Raw genomic sequence first — 18,764 nt, 5'->3', positions numbered from 1 at the left:
TCAGGATTTTGATGGCTGCTCCTCTTGACAAAGGGGGCGGTGAAGGGGTTAAGTCCTTTGTTCACCAGGAGGTGAGTGGTTTTGGAGTGCCGAGAAGGTGAGGAACTCCCTGTTAAGCACCACTCTACACCCCCCACCCCAAGGCACCCACCACCCGGCCCCATGCCCCTTCTCTCTCCCTGTGAGTGGCACAGCCCCCCCCCGCCAGGCCGGTTTAAGCCCACCCGTGTCCCCGCCAGAGGTCAGGAGAGGCTAACCCTTCTCACATCGCCCGGGAAAACACTGTTTCTGTTGTCCGAAATTAACATGGATGGAAGTGTGTGTGTGTGTGTGTGTGTGTGTGTGTATTCATATGCACAGATACTTGGAGAGGGTGAGGTTTGCATAGGGTGTGTGCGCAGATGAGCCCCCCACATCTCCACCTGGCTGGTGCCTGATAAAGACAGATTGGATTGAGAGCAGACTGCTGAGAGAGGCTCTTTGAGAAGTTTCAGCTCTGAAAGCCAAGCAGCTTATAGCCATTCAAAAGGGCCTGTAAGAATGCAGGGAAAGCTCTCTGCGTGTGTGTGTGTGTGTTGTTTTGTTTAGCCTTTTACACACACCTCTCTCCCCCCCCCCCCCCACTCTGGTTTTTCAGCGATGGACTTTGTGAGCCAGGAGCGAGGCGAGATGACAATGCTCTACAACCTCTTCTTCGCCTTCATGCAGACTGGCCGTCACCGGGAGGCCAGGAAAATCATTGAGGTGGGACTTCCGTGCCACCGCCATTGTGTCTGCGCGCGGCACACATCCATTTAAAGAGACTTAATTAGACGGCAGTAATAAGTTCCCTCTTTTTAAATTAGATTGGGTCTAAAATCTAAACTAATGCCATTCAGAACCAACACAATAGAACGGGCTGGAATGGGGTGGACGGGTGCGTGTGTGTTCATGTATGCTCACAGGTGTGTGTGTGTGTGTGTGTGTGTGTGTGTGTGTGTGTGTGTGTGTGTGTGTGTGTGTGTGTGTGTGTGTGTGTGTGTGTGTGTGTGTGTGTGTGTGTGTGTGTGTGTGTGTGTGTGTGTGTGTGTGTGTGTGTGTGTGTGTGTGTGTGTGTGTGTGTGTGTGTGTGTGTGTGTGTGTGTGTGTGTGTGTGTGTGTGTGTGTGTGTGTGTGTGTGTGTGTGTGTGTGTGTGTGTGTGTGTGTGTGTGTGTGTGTGTGTGTATTCGTATTTGCCTACACCATGCTGGATGTCTGCGGTGGTCACATTTATGTTTCCCACGTCTGTAATTAAGAGATTGTAGCCAGTCCTTGCTCAGCGAATTCCCTGGTATCTCTGAGGTCAGGGTTTAAGCTACTGTTTCCGATTGGACAATTGACTGTGTTTGCGTGTTAATTGGCTAGAGGACAGGCACATTTCCATAACGCCTTGCTGTGGTTGTTATACAGCAGATGAATGGCCACAACTCTGGAGATGTTTAACATCCCAGGAACACATTAATGTTGTGTATCAGTGTCTTCTGAGCGGGCCCTCCGATGCAGTTTAAGCAGGGGCGTTTGATTGGGTGGATCCACATTGTCTTTAGATTGTATTCTGCATAGCTGCTACAAACAGGCCGGTGTCTCCGAGTGCAGAAGAGCTGCTCTTAAAGAGCTAAAAGTACCTCAGGAAGAAGAGTACCGTACAGGTCCTGTATTCTGAGACGCTTGATTCGTTTTCTGTGTCTTTTGTTCATGTCACTCTGTCCGCCGTCTCTGCTTTCAGGCCGCTCCCCCGACACGCACTTCAAACGCGGCCGGTCCGGGAGTGCCTTCCTCCTCGCTGAACATTACTCAGACAAAACCGTTCAGATGTTTAATTATCCAACCATTCTAATCTCTCGGCTCAATTCCCCCGTAGACTGTGTCCGCTTACACGAATGAACAGATACCAGTTGGTATGGATTAATGCCTTTAGCTGTGAGGTCGGTGGGCTTCTGTTGGTTTTAAATGACATGGTGTGTGTGTGTGGGGGCGGGGGGGGGGGGGTGTTGGGTCTTGTATGTGAAGGCGGAAGCCAGAACACTGATGCTATGGCTACGCCGGCGTGTCTTAATGCGTACATTAATTCTACCGAAGACCCAAACCACCCCCTTGTGGATTAACCGGGAGTCTTGCCATTTGCCGATCCACGTGTCCCGGGTGTTATCCTGACTGGTTGGATTGTAGTTCTGGTTGTTATTGTTAGTCGGAAAGGCTAGCAGATCCTAAGCCTTCTCCTGGTTATTAAAACTCATCAGATGAGGGAGCTTTGGTCCTCGGGATGAGATGACAGCGCTGTACTTGATGATGGATCTACCGTGGAAGGATCTCACTGGATAAGGGCGGGGGGACTAGGGGAGCAGGCGATTTAGTGTTTTTGGCCTGGCCACCTTTTAATATCCTGAATCCCTCAGGATGAGAATAATGATCTGCGTGTTGCTCCTGCTCTTTTTCTCTCTCGCTCGCTCTTATTTCTCTCCTGCCTTACCAGATCATTCATCTCTCATTGGCTCTTCGTCTCGGGACAGGTCTTGCCAGAAGCAGCTTGTCCGTTCTGCATTATTGTAAGGATTTAGGACATGAGGTTTGATTCCCAAAACCTCTTAAATTGTGACATGCTATTATTCTGTCCTAATGCCCTTTCAAGAATGGAAAATGGAGCCCCTTTCCTCTGTCACTGTAGGGGGAGGACGGGACAAGCTTTAGATGATACCAGAACCACACACAGGATTTAGTATGATTCATTTCAACTTCAAATCCCTCTTTTGGGTTTTTGTTTTGACCCGAAATGGCCTTCTCGAAGTCCTGTTGACGTGCTCGCTTTCAGCTGCGGGCAGTTTGATTCAGGCTTATTAAGCACTCTGTCTGCTGTGACGCAACCATCGCTTCCTGCTGTTTATTGAGGATGAGGCCGTGCCTGTACACGTACATGTTGATGGTTAATGGGTAAGGAGAAGTCGTAAGGTGACCTGACTATTTAATTAGCAGGTAAAAACGGTATTTTTCTGGGTCACTTGTGTTCAACCCAGTAGGCAGGAAACAGAAAAGGCTGTTGTTTTCCATCCCAGATAGCCCCTCTGTGTGAACTCTGACCAGTAACTTTGCCTACTAATTAAAACAAATGATATCTCTGAGGTCAGACAGATGACAGAGATCTGTCACAGAGACCTTTCCTCTTCTGAGTGTAACTTCAAGTGTAGGTACAGAGGCTGGCCACACTTTAGTTTAATTGTGAGATGAATAATTGCAGGTAATTAAATGAAATTACTAGAAATGTGTGCCATTTTTGGCTGCGGTTATCTTAGGTGGTGTTCTAAATGAAATTGAGATGATTGAGTATCATTTGTGGGAGGGCAGTGTGGGTCCTTGTGGGTTGGTAATGGTGTAGGAAGGTTATGCAAGTTGTCCAGTAGTACTAGTGTGTGAGTTTGTGTGTGCTGTGGCACTCCGGTCCTGCCTGCAGAGTCCAAGAGGCAGAGTTTCATAAACCACAACAAGCAGGGGGGTGGTCTTTTTAATCTGACCTAGATAGATGTCCTTTTGGTGATTGGGATATGTGCTACAAGTGAAGGGGTGTGTGTGTGTGTGTGTGTGTGTGTGAGAGAGAGAATCAGCAGCAGAAAGGATGGACTTATCACCATGGACTTATGCCCAGGAAGATTTGCCCCCGGGGGGCTTAGATCGCTGGCTGGGGGGGGGATTTCATTCAGAGCAAAGAAAAAGATGTACTACTTGCACTCTGCCTTATTTACTAAGAAGATTAGACGAGACAGCGGAGAACGGAACACATTTTAATTTGTCCTTTGGGCGCCTGTATAAGACCATAATGCGTAGTCTTTTTCTTTATTTTCATCTAGTAGCCCTGGTATGATGTACTCCTGCAGCAAAGGGCCCGTCAGGGGATTGACAGATCTTGGTCATAGGCAGATTAACATGTCAGAGCAGAGTGGAAGCGCTAAGGTACTATATTACTGTGATTGACTGGAGCACTGATGAAATCCTGATCACTGCTATCCCATCTCCAAGCCCCTCGACCCCACCCCTCCCACGGACATGTGAGCCCGTATCAGTCCAGAAAGGCACTCGAGCCAGCCAGTGTGTTTCTACAGGGCCTTAGACTGTAGTATTAGAGCCATACGTATATTCTAATAGTCTGGTATTATCTATGTTTATACTGTATCTCCATTTTATCTTTTTCCCCATCCCACATCAGTTCCTGTAAGGTCATTTTGTGCCTGCTGGCTAATCCCTGTTTGGACACACCATAGGGGAATCGTTCTATAGTTGAGATTCTTTAGGAACGTTTGGTTTCGAATGTGTTATAAACCATATAGCTGAGTGGGTGAAACTGGGGTCAGCTTGTTGAGTGTGGACAAGGTGGACAGGGCTCATCCTGAAGGAAAACGAGGACTTGATGCTTTTAATTCATTTAGTCTAGAAGACCAAGGGCCTCATTTCTCAACTCGGCTGGTTGGGCACAAATCCCACTAAAGTGTGGTGCATATGGTAATGCTAGAAAATGCTGGGATCTATCGAACTGTCACATAACTCGTCAAAGTGTCAGCATTTGTAAATTAGTGCCAAACTGTTTCTGCGCTTGTGAACGAGGCTAACAATGCTGCCCGGAAACCACCACCCATTCGTCAGATGTTCTTTATTTGGTAATGCTTTCCAGAAGATTGAGCAATTAAATGTTTTTTAAAATAACGTTTTCCCTGTGTCATCCATTTGCCACTTATTCTGTTCTGTTGACTGCAAGTGAATTTAAAACGCTACAGCCCACACACACTTCTATGGAAACATCTGGTCAGTGTTAATGGGTATCTGACTGGGTTTCTATCTCCTGTCTGAGAGTAGACTCTTGACATTAACTGGGATATTATGTAATGCTCCTATAGCCCAGCAATATTGCATAGGAGCTCTGCCATGAGCCAGAAATCGGTTGCCTACCTAATAAAATGTTACACTGAATAATTTTGCCCTGCGAAGTACGAACCGCTATCCAGGTTAATTATTTAAGGCCGGCCACGGTTTTGTACCCAGATTTAATAGATGCCTGTAGTAGAGGTCGATCTACACTGGCCCCCTGTTCATCTAAACTGGTTGTTAAGAAATCAATTAACATTTGAAGGCATTTTTTATTGGAATACTGTGGCCTATATTTTTTGGTCGAATAGGCCCACTAGTGGCCTATTTATATCCGGTTGCGGTTGGTGTAATGTAGGCTTAATGTAGCAGGTTACAAACCAGCTATGTCAAAATGTCTTTTCCTGGAATGTTACTGTAATTAAAGGCCTTTTTAACGAATGTACGCTAAATAAACATTCTGACATATCTTTACCAACATTGTAAAGCACTCCTTACAGAAATGTGTACTGGGCATTAGTTGATTCAAAGTTAACCACACTGTGTGTTGTTTCCACAGACTCCAGGCCTAAGGGCTCGAGCAGGACGCCTTCAGTGGTATGCAGAGAAATGCGTTGCTGCCAACCAGGTGAGAGAGCACACACACACACACACAAACACACACACACACACACACACACACACACACACACACACACACACACACACACACACACACACACTGGGCTACACACACAAGGGTTTTGTCTGGATCAAAATGGGGTTTAGATTAGGGTGATCAGACTTCCTGGTTTGCCTGGGATTCTCTCGGTTTCTAGCAAGGTGTCCTGGGTCCTGACGAATATCTGTTAAACACTAAAATGTCCCGGCTTTTGACATTCACTACCAAATTGTCCCGGTTTTCACCAAATTAAGAATACTGTAATATTTCCACATGCAAGTCGGAGCCTAACAAACAAAGCAACTTAGCACAGTAAAAATTCTAATTAAAGCTCAAGGAGCGGAAAAACAGTAACAAACTGGTCCAGCTCCCCTTCTCCACCAACCACAAACACTCACAATGACCAACATGCGTGCATAAGCGCATACGTACGCGTGCATAAGCGCATACGTGCATGAACTTGCAGATGACTAGGGTCCTGGTTTGGGGGTTTGAAAATGTGGTCACCCTAGTTAAGGTGCCTTGGGGTGACAGTTTGTAGTTGCAGAATTTGAGTTTTCGAAGCCTCCATCTTGGTGTATAGATATCCTCCCCTCATTAATTTACTGACATGCATTTAAACTCACCACTTAGACAGGAGCCAGATGCATCAAAAAAGTACAAAATACAGAGATTCTGACAATCATGTTGACTTGGCAATGTTAGAATTAGCTGACTTTAGCAATGTTAGAATCAGTTTTGTGATATCTTTGTCATATCACAAGACTGATTTAGAGGCATTACAATTAGCCACAGTTGAGGTACAATAGCTAACGTTATCATCTAGCTGCTGTACCTAGCACATGTCTTTCCTAGCTAATGACAACATTGTTAGATCCAAATCATTGTTGATAAACACAAATTAATTACATACTCAAATCCAGCAAACTGTAAACTGATATTATCCACAAATATGAATACCAAAACATCTGATGTAGTCTTTGACTACCAACACTGATTTTAATCAGACCACCTCTCGTTGTTCAGAGCTATTTCTCAACTGAGAATTAGCTAAATGTATTAGCTTCTGAGGCTTGAAAGTACCACACAATCTCAAAAAACTGCACATGATTGAATTATTAAATCTAATTCAAACATCTGTTATTTGTCTAATAACAACCTAGTTAACAAACATTTTTAGGAACTATCCATTTAATTTAAAGATGTACGAGGGAATTGATTTTCTGAAGATATCTTTTAATATTGCAACATAAAGGATCTGTTTACTGGGAAACCTGTGGTAGACTGTATAGTTTCACCACAGCCTGGTACAGCACCTAGCGAGGGACGTCCTGAAAATACACTCCATCTGCGTGTATTTCTTCTGATTTCATTGACCCCTGCAACCAGTCACTTCTGTTCATCTGCCTTGCGAAGCTTATTCCTAGCTTCCAGCGAACCAACTTTACATGGGAGAATGCGGAATAGCCGATCTGTAGCTACCTCTGATTCTATTTGGCTAAAGCAACGTAGGGCTTTTGTTGTTAGTAGTTATTTGACCGTAGGCGGTTTATTGCTCTCAACTCGGTTCAAACTTCTCATGCATTTCATGGTTAGTGAATGTGCTTAAAAAGGCTATTAATATTGCATATCAGTCATGGCTATGTAAGCTTGCTACTTAAGCCCTTTACTCTTTTTGTTCTTTGGAAAGTTTCGGCATAACATGTAATTTCCTAACACTTCAGAGCACTATGCTTGATAGCCTGGGGAATGGCAAGCTTTCCACAACCCGGACCAGTCGACGGCCCGGTGGTTGGGAAATCATTCTGTCAAATTGTTTGGTCTACCTAAACGGACAGACTTTTATCATTGACTATTTCCACTATTAAGAGCGTAAGTGTATATTTCAAACTTCTTACTGTTTGGACAGTTTGATTTACACTTCAGTTGTTCAAATGTATGCAGATAATAGTGGAAATGTTTTGATATTAACATGCAAAATCCTCAAAAACATGAGATGGCTGTTGAGATTCTTATGTTTAAAAGCACATTATGGTGTCCTGCCCCCCCCCCGTACCAGTAGTAGGGCTCATGTGACCGATTTATGCCTGCAAAAGAAGCTCAGGGATGACGTTTTCACACAAAAAAAAAACATTCTGCATAACACAAAGTGGAGAATTGTTAAAAATTCTAAACCCCTAAATATCTGTTGAATTTTCTTTAAATGAAATATTTCTAATGTTGTCCAGTAAGGCCTTGCCATTTCTAATGTATGTGTTTGTGTCCAGATGGAGTCTTTGGAGAGCCTGGTGGAGATGACCGCCAAGCTGTTTGAGTGTGACCGCGACGAGATGTACCACTACCTGCTCCGCCTCTGCAGTAAGCCACCCGTCTCCACCCTCCATCTCCACAGCCATTACCGCAGCCCAGCAGGCAGCCTCCTCTTCAAGTCTTGTGACCTTTTCACCATTTGCATCCTCAAATCACTGGTTGCTCCAGTGTTGGTGCGAACCACGAGATAAACCCTGGGCCATTTGCGTGTGCCGGAGAATGGGGCCAACGTAAAGGCAGAGTAATCACAGATAGTGGATGATTAGATTATAGCTTGCGATCGGAAGATTGAGCTTTTTGGAACTGTTACTTACCCAATTCTGCCTGAGTCAGTTAAGCCCGGGAGCACATCTGTTGCCTGCTGCTCTAATACGGCCCAGAGTTAAGGGTCTGACGGAAGGATGATGAGCAGATTAGGCCTCTACTTCCTTGATTGCTCTCTCTCAGCATTAGTTTGCAGGACTGTCAACAAGTATTTGTGTGCGTGCGTTTGTGTTTACATGGTGTGTGCTCACAGATGTGCTCATGCTCATTTTCACCTTCAAGAGAACACTAACGATTGGCGCAAGGCGGAGGCCACCTGGACCAAGATGCAGGAGGAGAACGTGATCCCCAGAGAGAGGACCTTACGCCTGCTGGCCGACATCCTAAGGAGCAACGGACAGGAGGTGCCCTTCGAGGTGCCAGAGGTAAAAACCCTTCTGAAATCCTTCACCTAACGCTCTGCCACAGCTACCAATCCCAGCTTGTTTATTCTGGATTCTGTCCAGCCTAATGTTGTCTAATCACTGTTGGTGTCATTACAGGTCGCCTGTATGGTTACATTTGACGTACCTATAATAGTTTCTATTACACTGGTTATGGCGGTCCCTAGCCTTGGCTGTTGCCATGGCGCCCCTCTCTGACCCCAATTCCTTGTTGGTTGAAGTCCTTGAACTCTGATATTCCTCACCTTTGGGCTTGGATTCTGAAATCACAAATCTCAGTATTTTTATCTACATCCAGGATCATTTGGATAAAAATAAATAAAGAAATGAATCTTACGTTGGTTCGGGAATTAATGCTGGCCCCTAATGCCCAATTAATTCAGCCACTGCTGAAAGCCTCCATAAGTCTGCCACTTAGTGGACTTCATCACACGACACTGGAAGACACTGGCGAAGACCTCTGGTGCGACGTGACCGACCAGGTTACCCAGAATCACCCTCTGCCCGACCGCATCCTATCTGGCCTCCTTTCTGTTGACTCGGGAATACATTATCGCCCGGTTTGGAATACATTATCGCCCGGTTTGGAATACATTATCGCCCGGTTTGGAATACATTGTCTCCCAAATGGAATACATTATCTCCAAGCTCCCCTCTAATTGTGTCCGCGTTGTTTGTTTTGTGCACTGGGGGATGCCCGGAGCGAGATGATACTCAAAGTGAAGGCTGAAGCCCTTGGTGTGACCTGTGTCCAGAGGCGCTCTGGAGTTGTTGGCCTCCACACCCCCGTTAACCCTCCCTGTCCCTGATGCCTAATTTGCCCCAGGCTAGAACAACTTAACCCCCACCCCCGGCCGCTTAACGGGTGACTGAACGTTGGAGGGGGCATTCTACAGCCCACTAACCACTCCTTAAAGACACATTGCAGTCCTTATACTTAAAGGGACTGTCAACTTCAGGTGACTGGGTTTGTTTTACGATCTGGTCACTTCTAGGTCAGTGAGATGTTTGACACATGGCAGCATTCAAAATGAATGTAGTCATATTGCGAAGCCTCTGTTGCGCCGAATCCCTCTTTGCCATCTGATAGGACTGTCCTTGTTCGATGGACGGACACTGGATTTTCTCCAGGCATGTTCTTATTAGGTGAACAACGGTTTTTGTTGCGGCCTGAATATTATTGACCTGCACTTTGTCAGTTAGTGGTAATTGTGTTGTATTCTAACTTCCATAGGTGTGGTACGAGCAGGCAGCTGCCACCGAGACACAGCCAGACACCAAGACTGCGGAGTCCAGTTCCTTCAAGTCAGCCAGCAGCCACTCTGCTACTGAGGGGAACACCTCTACTGACCTCCAGCTGAAACTGCTCATCCTCTGCAAGAGGGGCAAGGCCAAAGGTACGCACCCCAAGGGGGGCATAATGCTACCCGACAGCCTTTGACCTCATAGGCAGTCATGACAACTGTTTTTGAATCAGTTTGATTGTCCCATTGAAATAGTATTGTTAAATGCTCATCGTATGTTTCCTGTTCATGTCTGGTCTGCGCCTGCCGCTCTCTCTTCCACTCGTCTCTCTGTTCAGAGGCCTACAGTGAGCTGAAGAACATGGACAGGAAGGGCGAGGCTCTGGGCCCGTCCCCCTACAGCGCACTGATCCGGGCTCTGCTGGCTGAGGGCAATATGGAGGACGCTCTGGAGGTCCAGAAAATGTGAGTGTGTGTGTCAGTCAGTCGTCCTAACAAAGACAATGTTGAACTCTCACTGTGGCCTACTTCCACGCGAGCCAGTACAGGCAGTGCTAGCGCTCATGGTTGTTGAATTAGGTCTGAGATTACCGGGTGATTGTGAGTTGACCCTGAACCCCGCTGGATGTCAACAGCAGTATTCTGGTAAGCCCGCGGAGCCCTTTCCCACTGCCACAGATTAATTTGGTTTTCTGGGAAGCGGATGACTTCGCGCAAAAATAACAATCTTCTGCTGATTAGTAATGCATTGTGTGTTTTCTGGTTGTCCCAAGGTCTTAGTAGCATTGATTTATCCCTGGAAAAACAAGAGTGGAATTATTAGGCTCTGATCGTTGTTAACACTGGACCGATCTGTCCCCTTTGGACATGGGTCTTTGTATAATCCTCCCATCGCTCCCGGTTCTGCAACGGCTGATGGACTGACCCACGTCTGTCAGATTGAATATAGCGTAGTTAATACAGGGCAACGCGCACCTTCAACTCTACACGCACAACCACCTTTAACCTCGTTAAAACTCCACGAGCACCTCCTTCAAGCCAGGTCATGGTTGGAGTTGAGCAAGAGCATGTTGACCTGTGGTTGATGTTTTTTGGAGCGGGAGGAGTGTGGGTGGAGGGGGGGTGGTGTTCGGTTTAATCATGTTGCAAGACCATCAAGACGCCAGTATAGTAATAATTCCCCCAGTGTGTTGGAGGCCTGGTTTCATGCGCGGTGGACAGAGATGGAGACAGAAGGAGGTGGGTGATAACTGAGCAGTTTGGGGCTTACACAGAGATTAAGGGGATAGGGCTGGTGGGGGGGGGGGGGGGGGTAGCTGTTCTTCCAGCGGTTGGAGCACCTAGACCGCAGACAGAGGAGGGGAGCGAGGAGCAGGGAGTGGTGGGGGAGTGGGGAAGGAGAGCGGGGGGAGGACAGGGTGGGGGGAGGACAGGGAGAGGAACAGGAGGGATTTTCTTTTCTTGTGATTGAAGAAGAACCACGACCCAGAGGTCTCTGCAGCAATCTGTCGGAGCGGGCTGCGGGCTGGCGGCCGGTTGGCACGGCAATAAGGAGCACAAGGGCAGCGCTCAATTGAGCAGCCAGATTAATCCGGCCAGAGACTGTAATAATAAAAAGCCAGTTTGATTGAGGTATTAGCGGCTCTGAAAGACGAGGGGGGGGGGGGTCTTAAGGTCTCTGTCCTCCAGCAGCTGTTGACTCCTGCCCAGTCCCAGATGAGACAAATCCACTGGAACCTATTGGGGGTAGTGGGTTCTACGTTTTAGACTGGATCAGTTGTTTTGTAATACTTAAGGTGTATAGTTGGAGTAGATTAGCCATCTAGACCTCCATCTCCCCGCCCCCCTATCCCAATCTGATGTCGATTTTTCCTCGAGGACTGGCCGGTTGTTCATCTCTGCTGTGAACGTTGTTGACTTAATGTCTCTGTTTGTCTCTTCCTTTCTGTCTGTGGTGTTCAGTGCCACTACACACATCCCACACTTCAAGCTGAATGACATAGCCAACAGTCTGCTGATCATCACACAGGCCAAGAAAAATCTAACCAAAGGTGGGTTTTTGTGACGCGCACGCACACATGTACATCACACACTCTTCTTTTTTTTTTTACACACCACACACAGTTTCTTTAACCCCCCTCCCCTCCCAAATAGATGCCCTGGCCACATTGAAGTCCATGCTGCAGGCAGACCAGGTACCCTCCAAGCTGTCCATCACCCGATTGGTCCAATCCCTCGGTAGCCACGGCGACATCGCGGGCATCCAGGATGTAGAGGCTCTGATGAAGGGTTTGGGCAATCCCCTCAACCTGTCCCCCATGATGTTTGTCAACAACACCGCCATAGCGCGCATCAAAAAGTAAGGTCCATCGATCGGCTGTACGAAGGTGGCGGAGGCGTGTTGTCTTCACAGGCTTCAGTAGTAGTGAAACTGTCTAAGTAAGGCGGTGTCTCTCGGTGACCACTCATTCCCAAGGGTTAATAACACCCTGGTCTCCAGTACCCAGGGGTTAACGATTCCCTAGAGCACAACCAGTGGCTCGGTTCAAACCGATGGACACACTGGTCACGCGCGGAAAGGCTTTCGGCGTGGTTGCTTATGACCAAATAGCCCCAACACACCAAATCTGAACCCCCCCAACCTGGCAACCCAACAGGCCATTAACACTTAACCCTCCTCCCCGCTTCCTGCCTCTCCTTCGCCACCAACCCACATGAATATTTAAGCCGGGGCCTGAATCCACTGTGATCGCTGTGACTGTTGAGTCTGAATAATTTACAGAGGGCCCCTCTAAATGTGGCGCCTCCTTTCCGGGCCCTTCCGCCTGGCCTCTTAGCCAGTCAGCTTAGCTCAAGTCGCGCCGCCGTGCGTGTGTCAAAGCCCCTTAGACCGATCAGGGGAGGTCAGAGTTCAACCTGACAGGCCTGGCCGTTGCGAAAGAGCGGGCAGCGCTGCCCAGTCGGGCATGAGTGCTGGGAGCTAGGAGGAGTTGACACTGCTGTTAGCTGGGATAATGCTAATGGAGCCCCTACTAGGCTTGATGCTCTTTTGTTTTTCCTCAGGGTTTGATGAATTAGGGGAGGAAGGAGGGATGAAGGTCTCCACTCCTCACATCTGTCTCTGTCATTGCGACGTTTAAATACATTTCCTGCAAAGTTTCGCTGCTCTTCTGAACTCCCTCAGGGCATACTGGGACTGGGTGAATCAGTGCTGAGATTGGAGTCTTAGTTGGAGACTTGATTTGTTTTGCTTTGACTCCGTGCTTTCTGTCCCTTTCTCCCTGGCTCCCAGTATATCTCGGTTTCTCTCACTATGTCTCTGTACAGATTCAGTTTCACTTTAAAGGGCTTTATTGGAATTGGAAATTTTGATGTATAAGATCTGAAAAGGACCCTGCAAATACAAAAGTTTAAAAAAAGATGAAGCCACATCAAATACAATTTGATTAGCTGTGCACAAAGCACTAATTTGGAAATAGTCAGGGTATGAATGACCGGTATGAATGACACGGAACCAAGTTTTAACATGTTTATCAATGATGGCACATACAGGTATTTCGCCTGACAGAAATGGGACTTTATCGGGTGATTTATTTATTTTTACTTTCAACGGTCTCATGGTTTTCTCATGACTTGGTCTCATTTGGTCTGTGTCTCAGTGGAGACCTGGACTCGGCAGTGGAGGGCCTCGAGGCCATCTACACATCAGCAGGTGAAGGGTCACAGCCTGCCAGCATGGCCTTCGTCTTCAGGAAGGTGCTGGAGGAGAAAAACATCACTGCTCTGGATAAATGTGAGTACCACAGCCAAGCCTGAACACCTGAACCAACAATGTTTTTTTTTTTTTAAATGCCACACAGAACAGCGCTGATACTTTGAAACAGACCCGCCAACATGCTGCAAAATGGAAACCCCCTGTGAGAACGGTCTCCTTACTAGTCTGGCTGGATCTGCATTGATTGTAACCGTCTGTCTGTTTAGTGAGTGCCATGGCGGAGAGGCTGGCCAATCACTTCGCCTCGTATGGACCTGCTTCAGATCTCTTCATACAGCTGATGGACGCGGGCATGAAAGAGGAAGCCAAGTTCATGCTGGCCGTAAGTGTCCCACTCACCGCGTGTCTCCCGCCTTGCGACGCGCCACCCGACGCTCACCCAGTGTCATGCGACGCTCACCCAGTGTCATGCGACGCTCACCCAGTGTCATGCGACGCTCACCCAGTGTCATGCGACGCTCACCCAGTGTCATGCGACGCTCACCCAGTGTCATGCGACGCCACATCCCGTCAGCCAGTGGGCACAGCTCCAGTGGGCACAGCTCCTGGCTTTCTGTCTGTTTTTCTGCCCCCAGAAATAACATTGAAATATAGATCACTTCCACATACGGGTCAATCTGCGTTCAGAAATATGCCAGCTAGATGGGGCCGCTCATTTATGTCTAATTTAAATGTAGCTCAAGTCGCACGAACATTCAGAGAAGCGTCTAATGAGACCGTCTGGAGATCCACAACCCCGTATTATGTTCCCCTTGAATTCACATGTAATTATACTGCCGATCAATGATTAACAAGATGGCTGACTCCGACCGGGATGTTAAAATGAATAGGGATATGCCGCTGAGTTCATAAGAATTTAAAGGCAAATTAAAATAATCTGTGCAGTTATATGCATCTGCTTGAGCGTATTTGGACCGGTCTCATATGCACCCTGCTACCTCTCCTCGTCCTGGGTTGTCCTACGGTAACATTCTTCTCAATCTGCTAGCAACTCGGAGCCAAACTCTGAAAAGCTTTTAACAAGGCCCATGACAAGTGTGTTAAATTAAGTCATTAAGAAGTGATTCGGAACAGAAGTCAGTGAGGCAGGGTCCTCCTGGACGTACTTTGCTAGGAGGGTGGGGGGTGGGGGGACCTCTTTCAACGCTCCCTGGTTATCCAGGGCTTTTAAGCAGCCGTGAGGGACTTGGCTCATCCAGAATCAGGGATGCAGGGTGGTTGCGTCACACAGCCAGTCTGGCGTCTGGGAAACACAGGTCTTAGCAAAGACGTGGAGAGAGAGCCTGCCGAGGAGGAGGGGTGGTGGGTGGGGGTTGTATAAGTGGAGTGAATAGTGTTGTTCTAATTGCCTGATTGTACTCAACCCATTCTGCCGCTGAGTGACTCAGAGCCTCTGTTTAATATGCCGCTATGCCGCGCTGCCATTAAAAGCCTCCGAGGCCTCCGCTTTTAATTCCACCCAAGGAAAGTAACAGTGTTCACGAATGGCTTGTAATCTGACCTCATTGCTATGGAACCCAGAAAGCTTGCAGCACGGCAAGGTTTAATGCAGCACTCAGACACAGACACACAAATTTATAGTTGTACCTATTTTTCAAGGTTACATCCTAATCCCAAATATAATCTAAATTGTATTATCTAAAAAGTATTTTCCTACTTGTGGCCCAGGATTTAGTGGCTGGGTTAGATTCTGTGTGCATCTTAAGAGGCTGTTTTCATACAGTACTTTCTTCTGTGGGTATAAACCCTGGTTGGGTCTCTCATTCCCCTCGTTACCAGAGTTACTTCCCCTACATAACTTCCTGCTTCTTATAATTGGCTAATAACAGAAAGCAAAAGAGGTGAAGTAAATTACCCACTAGAAAGCTACAGCATAGTACAGATTAAAATCAGGCCCTTTTATGTTGCTAAGTGTAGATAATTATACTTTAAAGTGAACAGGCACTGTACATTTTAATTTTATAAAGAAATAAGTAGTTATCTGCCTGGCACCCTATTAGCAGTGTAATTAACCTATAACTGCAGTCCTGTATGGAGTGCAAGGGATATAATGGAAGTCTAAGCAATTCAAAACACTTAAGGGCACAAAACACACACGTGCTGCCACAAATGGAAAGGTTTTTGCAGGCAGATATGCTCTCTTACACGTCGAGCTTTTTTTTTCCTTCCCCCCCACCCGTTTTTGCACAAAACCCTAAATTGCCATCTGACTGCGAAATGTATGTACCCTATATACGTGTGTGCTTTTGTTTCTGCAGCCATCGTTGTAGTCCTAACGTTCTCCTGTCTGTCTGGTCTCTCCGTAGCGCTGCAGTGCTGTGGCTGAACAGAGGGAGGCACTGGTGTCTTACATGTCCAGACTGTCCAGAACGCCAGGCCAGGTAAAAGCCTTCCCGGGGAAAGAGGAGATTTGTTCTCCGAATTGGAGCGGTGCCCAGAGCACCCAAGGAGCTATTGGGGTTAATGTTATGACGGTGCCATCCAACAAGCTCCCTCTTTTTTTTTCTTTTTTTTTCTTTTTTTTTGTAGGTGGGAAAGATCAAGGCTTTGATGAGTGTCATCCCCGACTTCGCAGAGAAAGACACCATATATTCCTGTCTGGTGAAGAGCTACGGTAAATGTTTTTAAGTCGTGCTCAGTCTACACAGCGACGTTCACCGTTTGACACGGTGCTCGTCTACGTAGGAAATGCTATCTTACGTCTTTGTGTGGTTTTGCTCGCCAGCCGGGTTTTAATGCAAATCCAGTCAGATTAGCGGTGTCGTGTGTGGAGGTCACGCTAGCTGGCTTGATCACTTCAGCGCCTTGCGGACCTCCCCGGTTGCTCTCCGTCACATTGCGGGGACGTGAAGCCGGTTAGCGTTGCTCGGTTTGCCGGCCTTTAGCGGAGTCGTCATTAGCCTGCAGAAGCAGATAAAATATGCATCAGGCTGGAGAGAGCGCACGTCCACTGCAACTTGGGAGGTTCGTCCGAAGAACGGGAACACATGTTCGCTAATGAGAGGTTCTGCGCCAGTCAGTGTGGCGTGCTAAACGCGACACGCTGCAGTACTCCGGGCCTGCTGTTCTATTGGTTCCACGGGCCTGACTCGCAGAGAGCATTATTATTTGATTAGGAAATTTGTTTTATTTATCACCAGGCCTCCCTTGGTCAAGGAGAGGGCAGAGGCAATGGAGCGCTACAGTTAGCTCTGTTTTCTCGCCCTCTCTCTCCTGCTTATTTTAAGCTTTTCTTTTTCTCTCAACTTTTTTGACTGGGTATGTTTAACCGTTCTCGCTCGGTCCACAGCTCTGGACAACGACCTGGCGTCCGCGAAGGCCCTGTATCAGCAGATGCAGTCGGAAGGCGTGGAGGCCGATGAGCTGTGTCTGAAGAGGTTGGCCAAGCTGTACAAGAGTGCGGGAGAGAGTGTCCCCTTCACCGAGCCCCCTGTGAGTGTATGCGCATTACACACCCCGCTTGGCGGCATCGCAGTGTCTACTGCCTCAGCGCGTTGCACTAGGAATATCATGGACCCTGACTTGGTTGTCATTCCCATAAGACTCTGCTGATAGTGAGGTTTTTTAATTGTCCTTTAGGCTATGGAACAAAGTAAACTGTTACATGTTTTCTCACAGACACACATTCTCACAAACTGGACCCAGACCACACATCCAAGCCCTAACAGGGGTTGGCAGAATTCTGTGTGTGTGTGTCTGTGTGTGTCTGTGTGTGTCTGTGTGTGTCTGTGTGTGTCTGTGTGTGTCTGTGTGTGTCTGTGTGTGTCTGTGTGTGTCTGTGTGAGGGAAGACTGGGCTTAATCAAAAAGAACAAGACTGCCTACTCTGAGAGACTCAATTCCAAATGCCTCTACATGGATTTCTAGATGCATTTCTACGTTTTCTTTTTCCTCTGGGTTTCTCTGGCTTGAGTTAGATTACGCCTGCAGTCATAACCTACGCAACTGTGCTTTAAATGGATCGGTAGGTTTGTTTGACAGAATGTTACCAGTGTGGTATCATGAGTGGGAAAGAGAGGAACTGATTTAGCATTTGGTGCACTTGAATCAGTTGGACATTATTGTATTAACACAGCGTAGACAAATACCGGACAATCTCTCTGGCCGGCTGTCTCTGTTTGGCTGTCTTTGTCTGGCTGTCACAGCCCTGCATATGCCATTTAAATTCCAGGCCCATAACATTCATATGTGACTCTACTCTGGCACAATTTACTTCTGCCAAATGTGTTTTGGACCTAAAAATTAATCCTTTATCCACCGATTCTTGAAGAATATAATTTGTAACAGAGTTCTGTACAGTGGCACCCAAGCAGAACCCTTGAAATACTGTTATTGTTTCAACCATGGCCGGCTCTAGCCTATTGGGGGCCTTAAGCAACATTTGATTTGGGGCCCCTTCCCCTAGTGAGTGGGGGCCCTAAGTGACTGCTTATGTCGCTTATGCCTAGAACTGGTCCTGGTTTCAACAGCTGACTCCCATGTAAAGCCCTGCCCTGAACCCCTAAATGTATGGGGGAAAGAATCTATAATTCTGTTAGCTGGTCATCTGTCCATACTTGTCTTATCCATACACACTGTGTGGGAGGATTCCTTATCAGTGTCTCCACTTGGCTGTTCGCAAGACGATGAAGAAATGGAGAGAGCTGCTGCATAGTCTCCCTAAACTCCAACACAAAAAAAAAAAAAGATGATATTTCCTGTCAACTCGGATAATGTTCCGGTCTAATACTTTATATGGTTGGTCTCGTGTTTGTTGAGGTTGAAGTACCTCTGACTTAATGTCATGATTGAGAGCCTGACTCACCCCCATCTGTGGATATTTAGAGTACTGGCATCATAGCCTCACTGCATTATTCACCACCTGTCGGAAAGGTACGGACAAGTTTCCTACCAACGTGGGGGGGGGGGGCAGGGCATCAAACATCAACCCCCCCCGGCACCACCTCCTGCCTTCAGACCTCTCAAATCACCTTTAAAGTTTTAACAAACCAATCTCAGGTAATGCCCGACTCCCCTCCGCCCTCCAACTCTCTGCTGTTCAAGCTGGAGTACAAAGCAGTCTCCTGAGGGAGGAGATAAGAGGAGATTTGAGGCGCGGCCAGTCCAAGGCCCCACTCGCCTACACGGCTACAGCTATTTATCGACTTTAATTACACGGTTAATAGGGGAATATACAATGTTACAGCAACGTTAATCTTCTG

The 18,764-nt window shown here is 47.3% G+C and overlaps 1 protein-coding gene across 3 annotated transcripts in view; it reads left to right on the top strand.

Annotated features, from left to right (window-relative positions):
• Positions 1 to 18,764, top strand: part of lrpprc (leucine-rich pentatricopeptide repeat containing) — a 42,783-nt gene that overhangs the window by 23,044 nt on the left and 975 nt on the right. For all 3 annotated transcript variants that reach the window (XM_029120133.2, XM_029120134.2, XM_034292217.1), the window contains 13 exons: positions 638 to 744; positions 5,427 to 5,495; positions 7,796 to 7,886; positions 8,385 to 8,527; positions 9,780 to 9,942; positions 10,128 to 10,254; positions 11,752 to 11,840; positions 11,944 to 12,148; positions 13,449 to 13,582; positions 13,771 to 13,886; positions 15,871 to 15,945; positions 16,094 to 16,178; positions 16,854 to 16,996. In XM_029120133.2, coding sequence (XP_028975966.2) covers positions 638 to 744; positions 5,427 to 5,495; positions 7,796 to 7,886; positions 8,385 to 8,527; positions 9,780 to 9,942; positions 10,128 to 10,254; positions 11,752 to 11,840; positions 11,944 to 12,148; positions 13,449 to 13,582; positions 13,771 to 13,886; positions 15,871 to 15,945; positions 16,094 to 16,178; positions 16,854 to 16,996 — 1,547 coding nt within the window. The remainder of the gene's footprint in view (positions 1 to 637; positions 745 to 5,426; positions 5,496 to 7,795; positions 7,887 to 8,384; positions 8,528 to 9,779; positions 9,943 to 10,127; positions 10,255 to 11,751; positions 11,841 to 11,943; positions 12,149 to 13,448; positions 13,583 to 13,770; positions 13,887 to 15,870; positions 15,946 to 16,093; positions 16,179 to 16,853; positions 16,997 to 18,764) is intronic.

This window comes from Esox lucius, chromosome 5 (assembly GCF_011004845.1).
Source record: "Esox lucius isolate fEsoLuc1 chromosome 5, fEsoLuc1.pri, whole genome shotgun sequence".
NCBI classification, from domain to species: Eukaryota; Metazoa; Chordata; class Actinopteri; order Esociformes; family Esocidae; genus Esox; species Esox lucius.
This window is presented reverse-complemented; position numbering and strand designations above follow the sequence as displayed.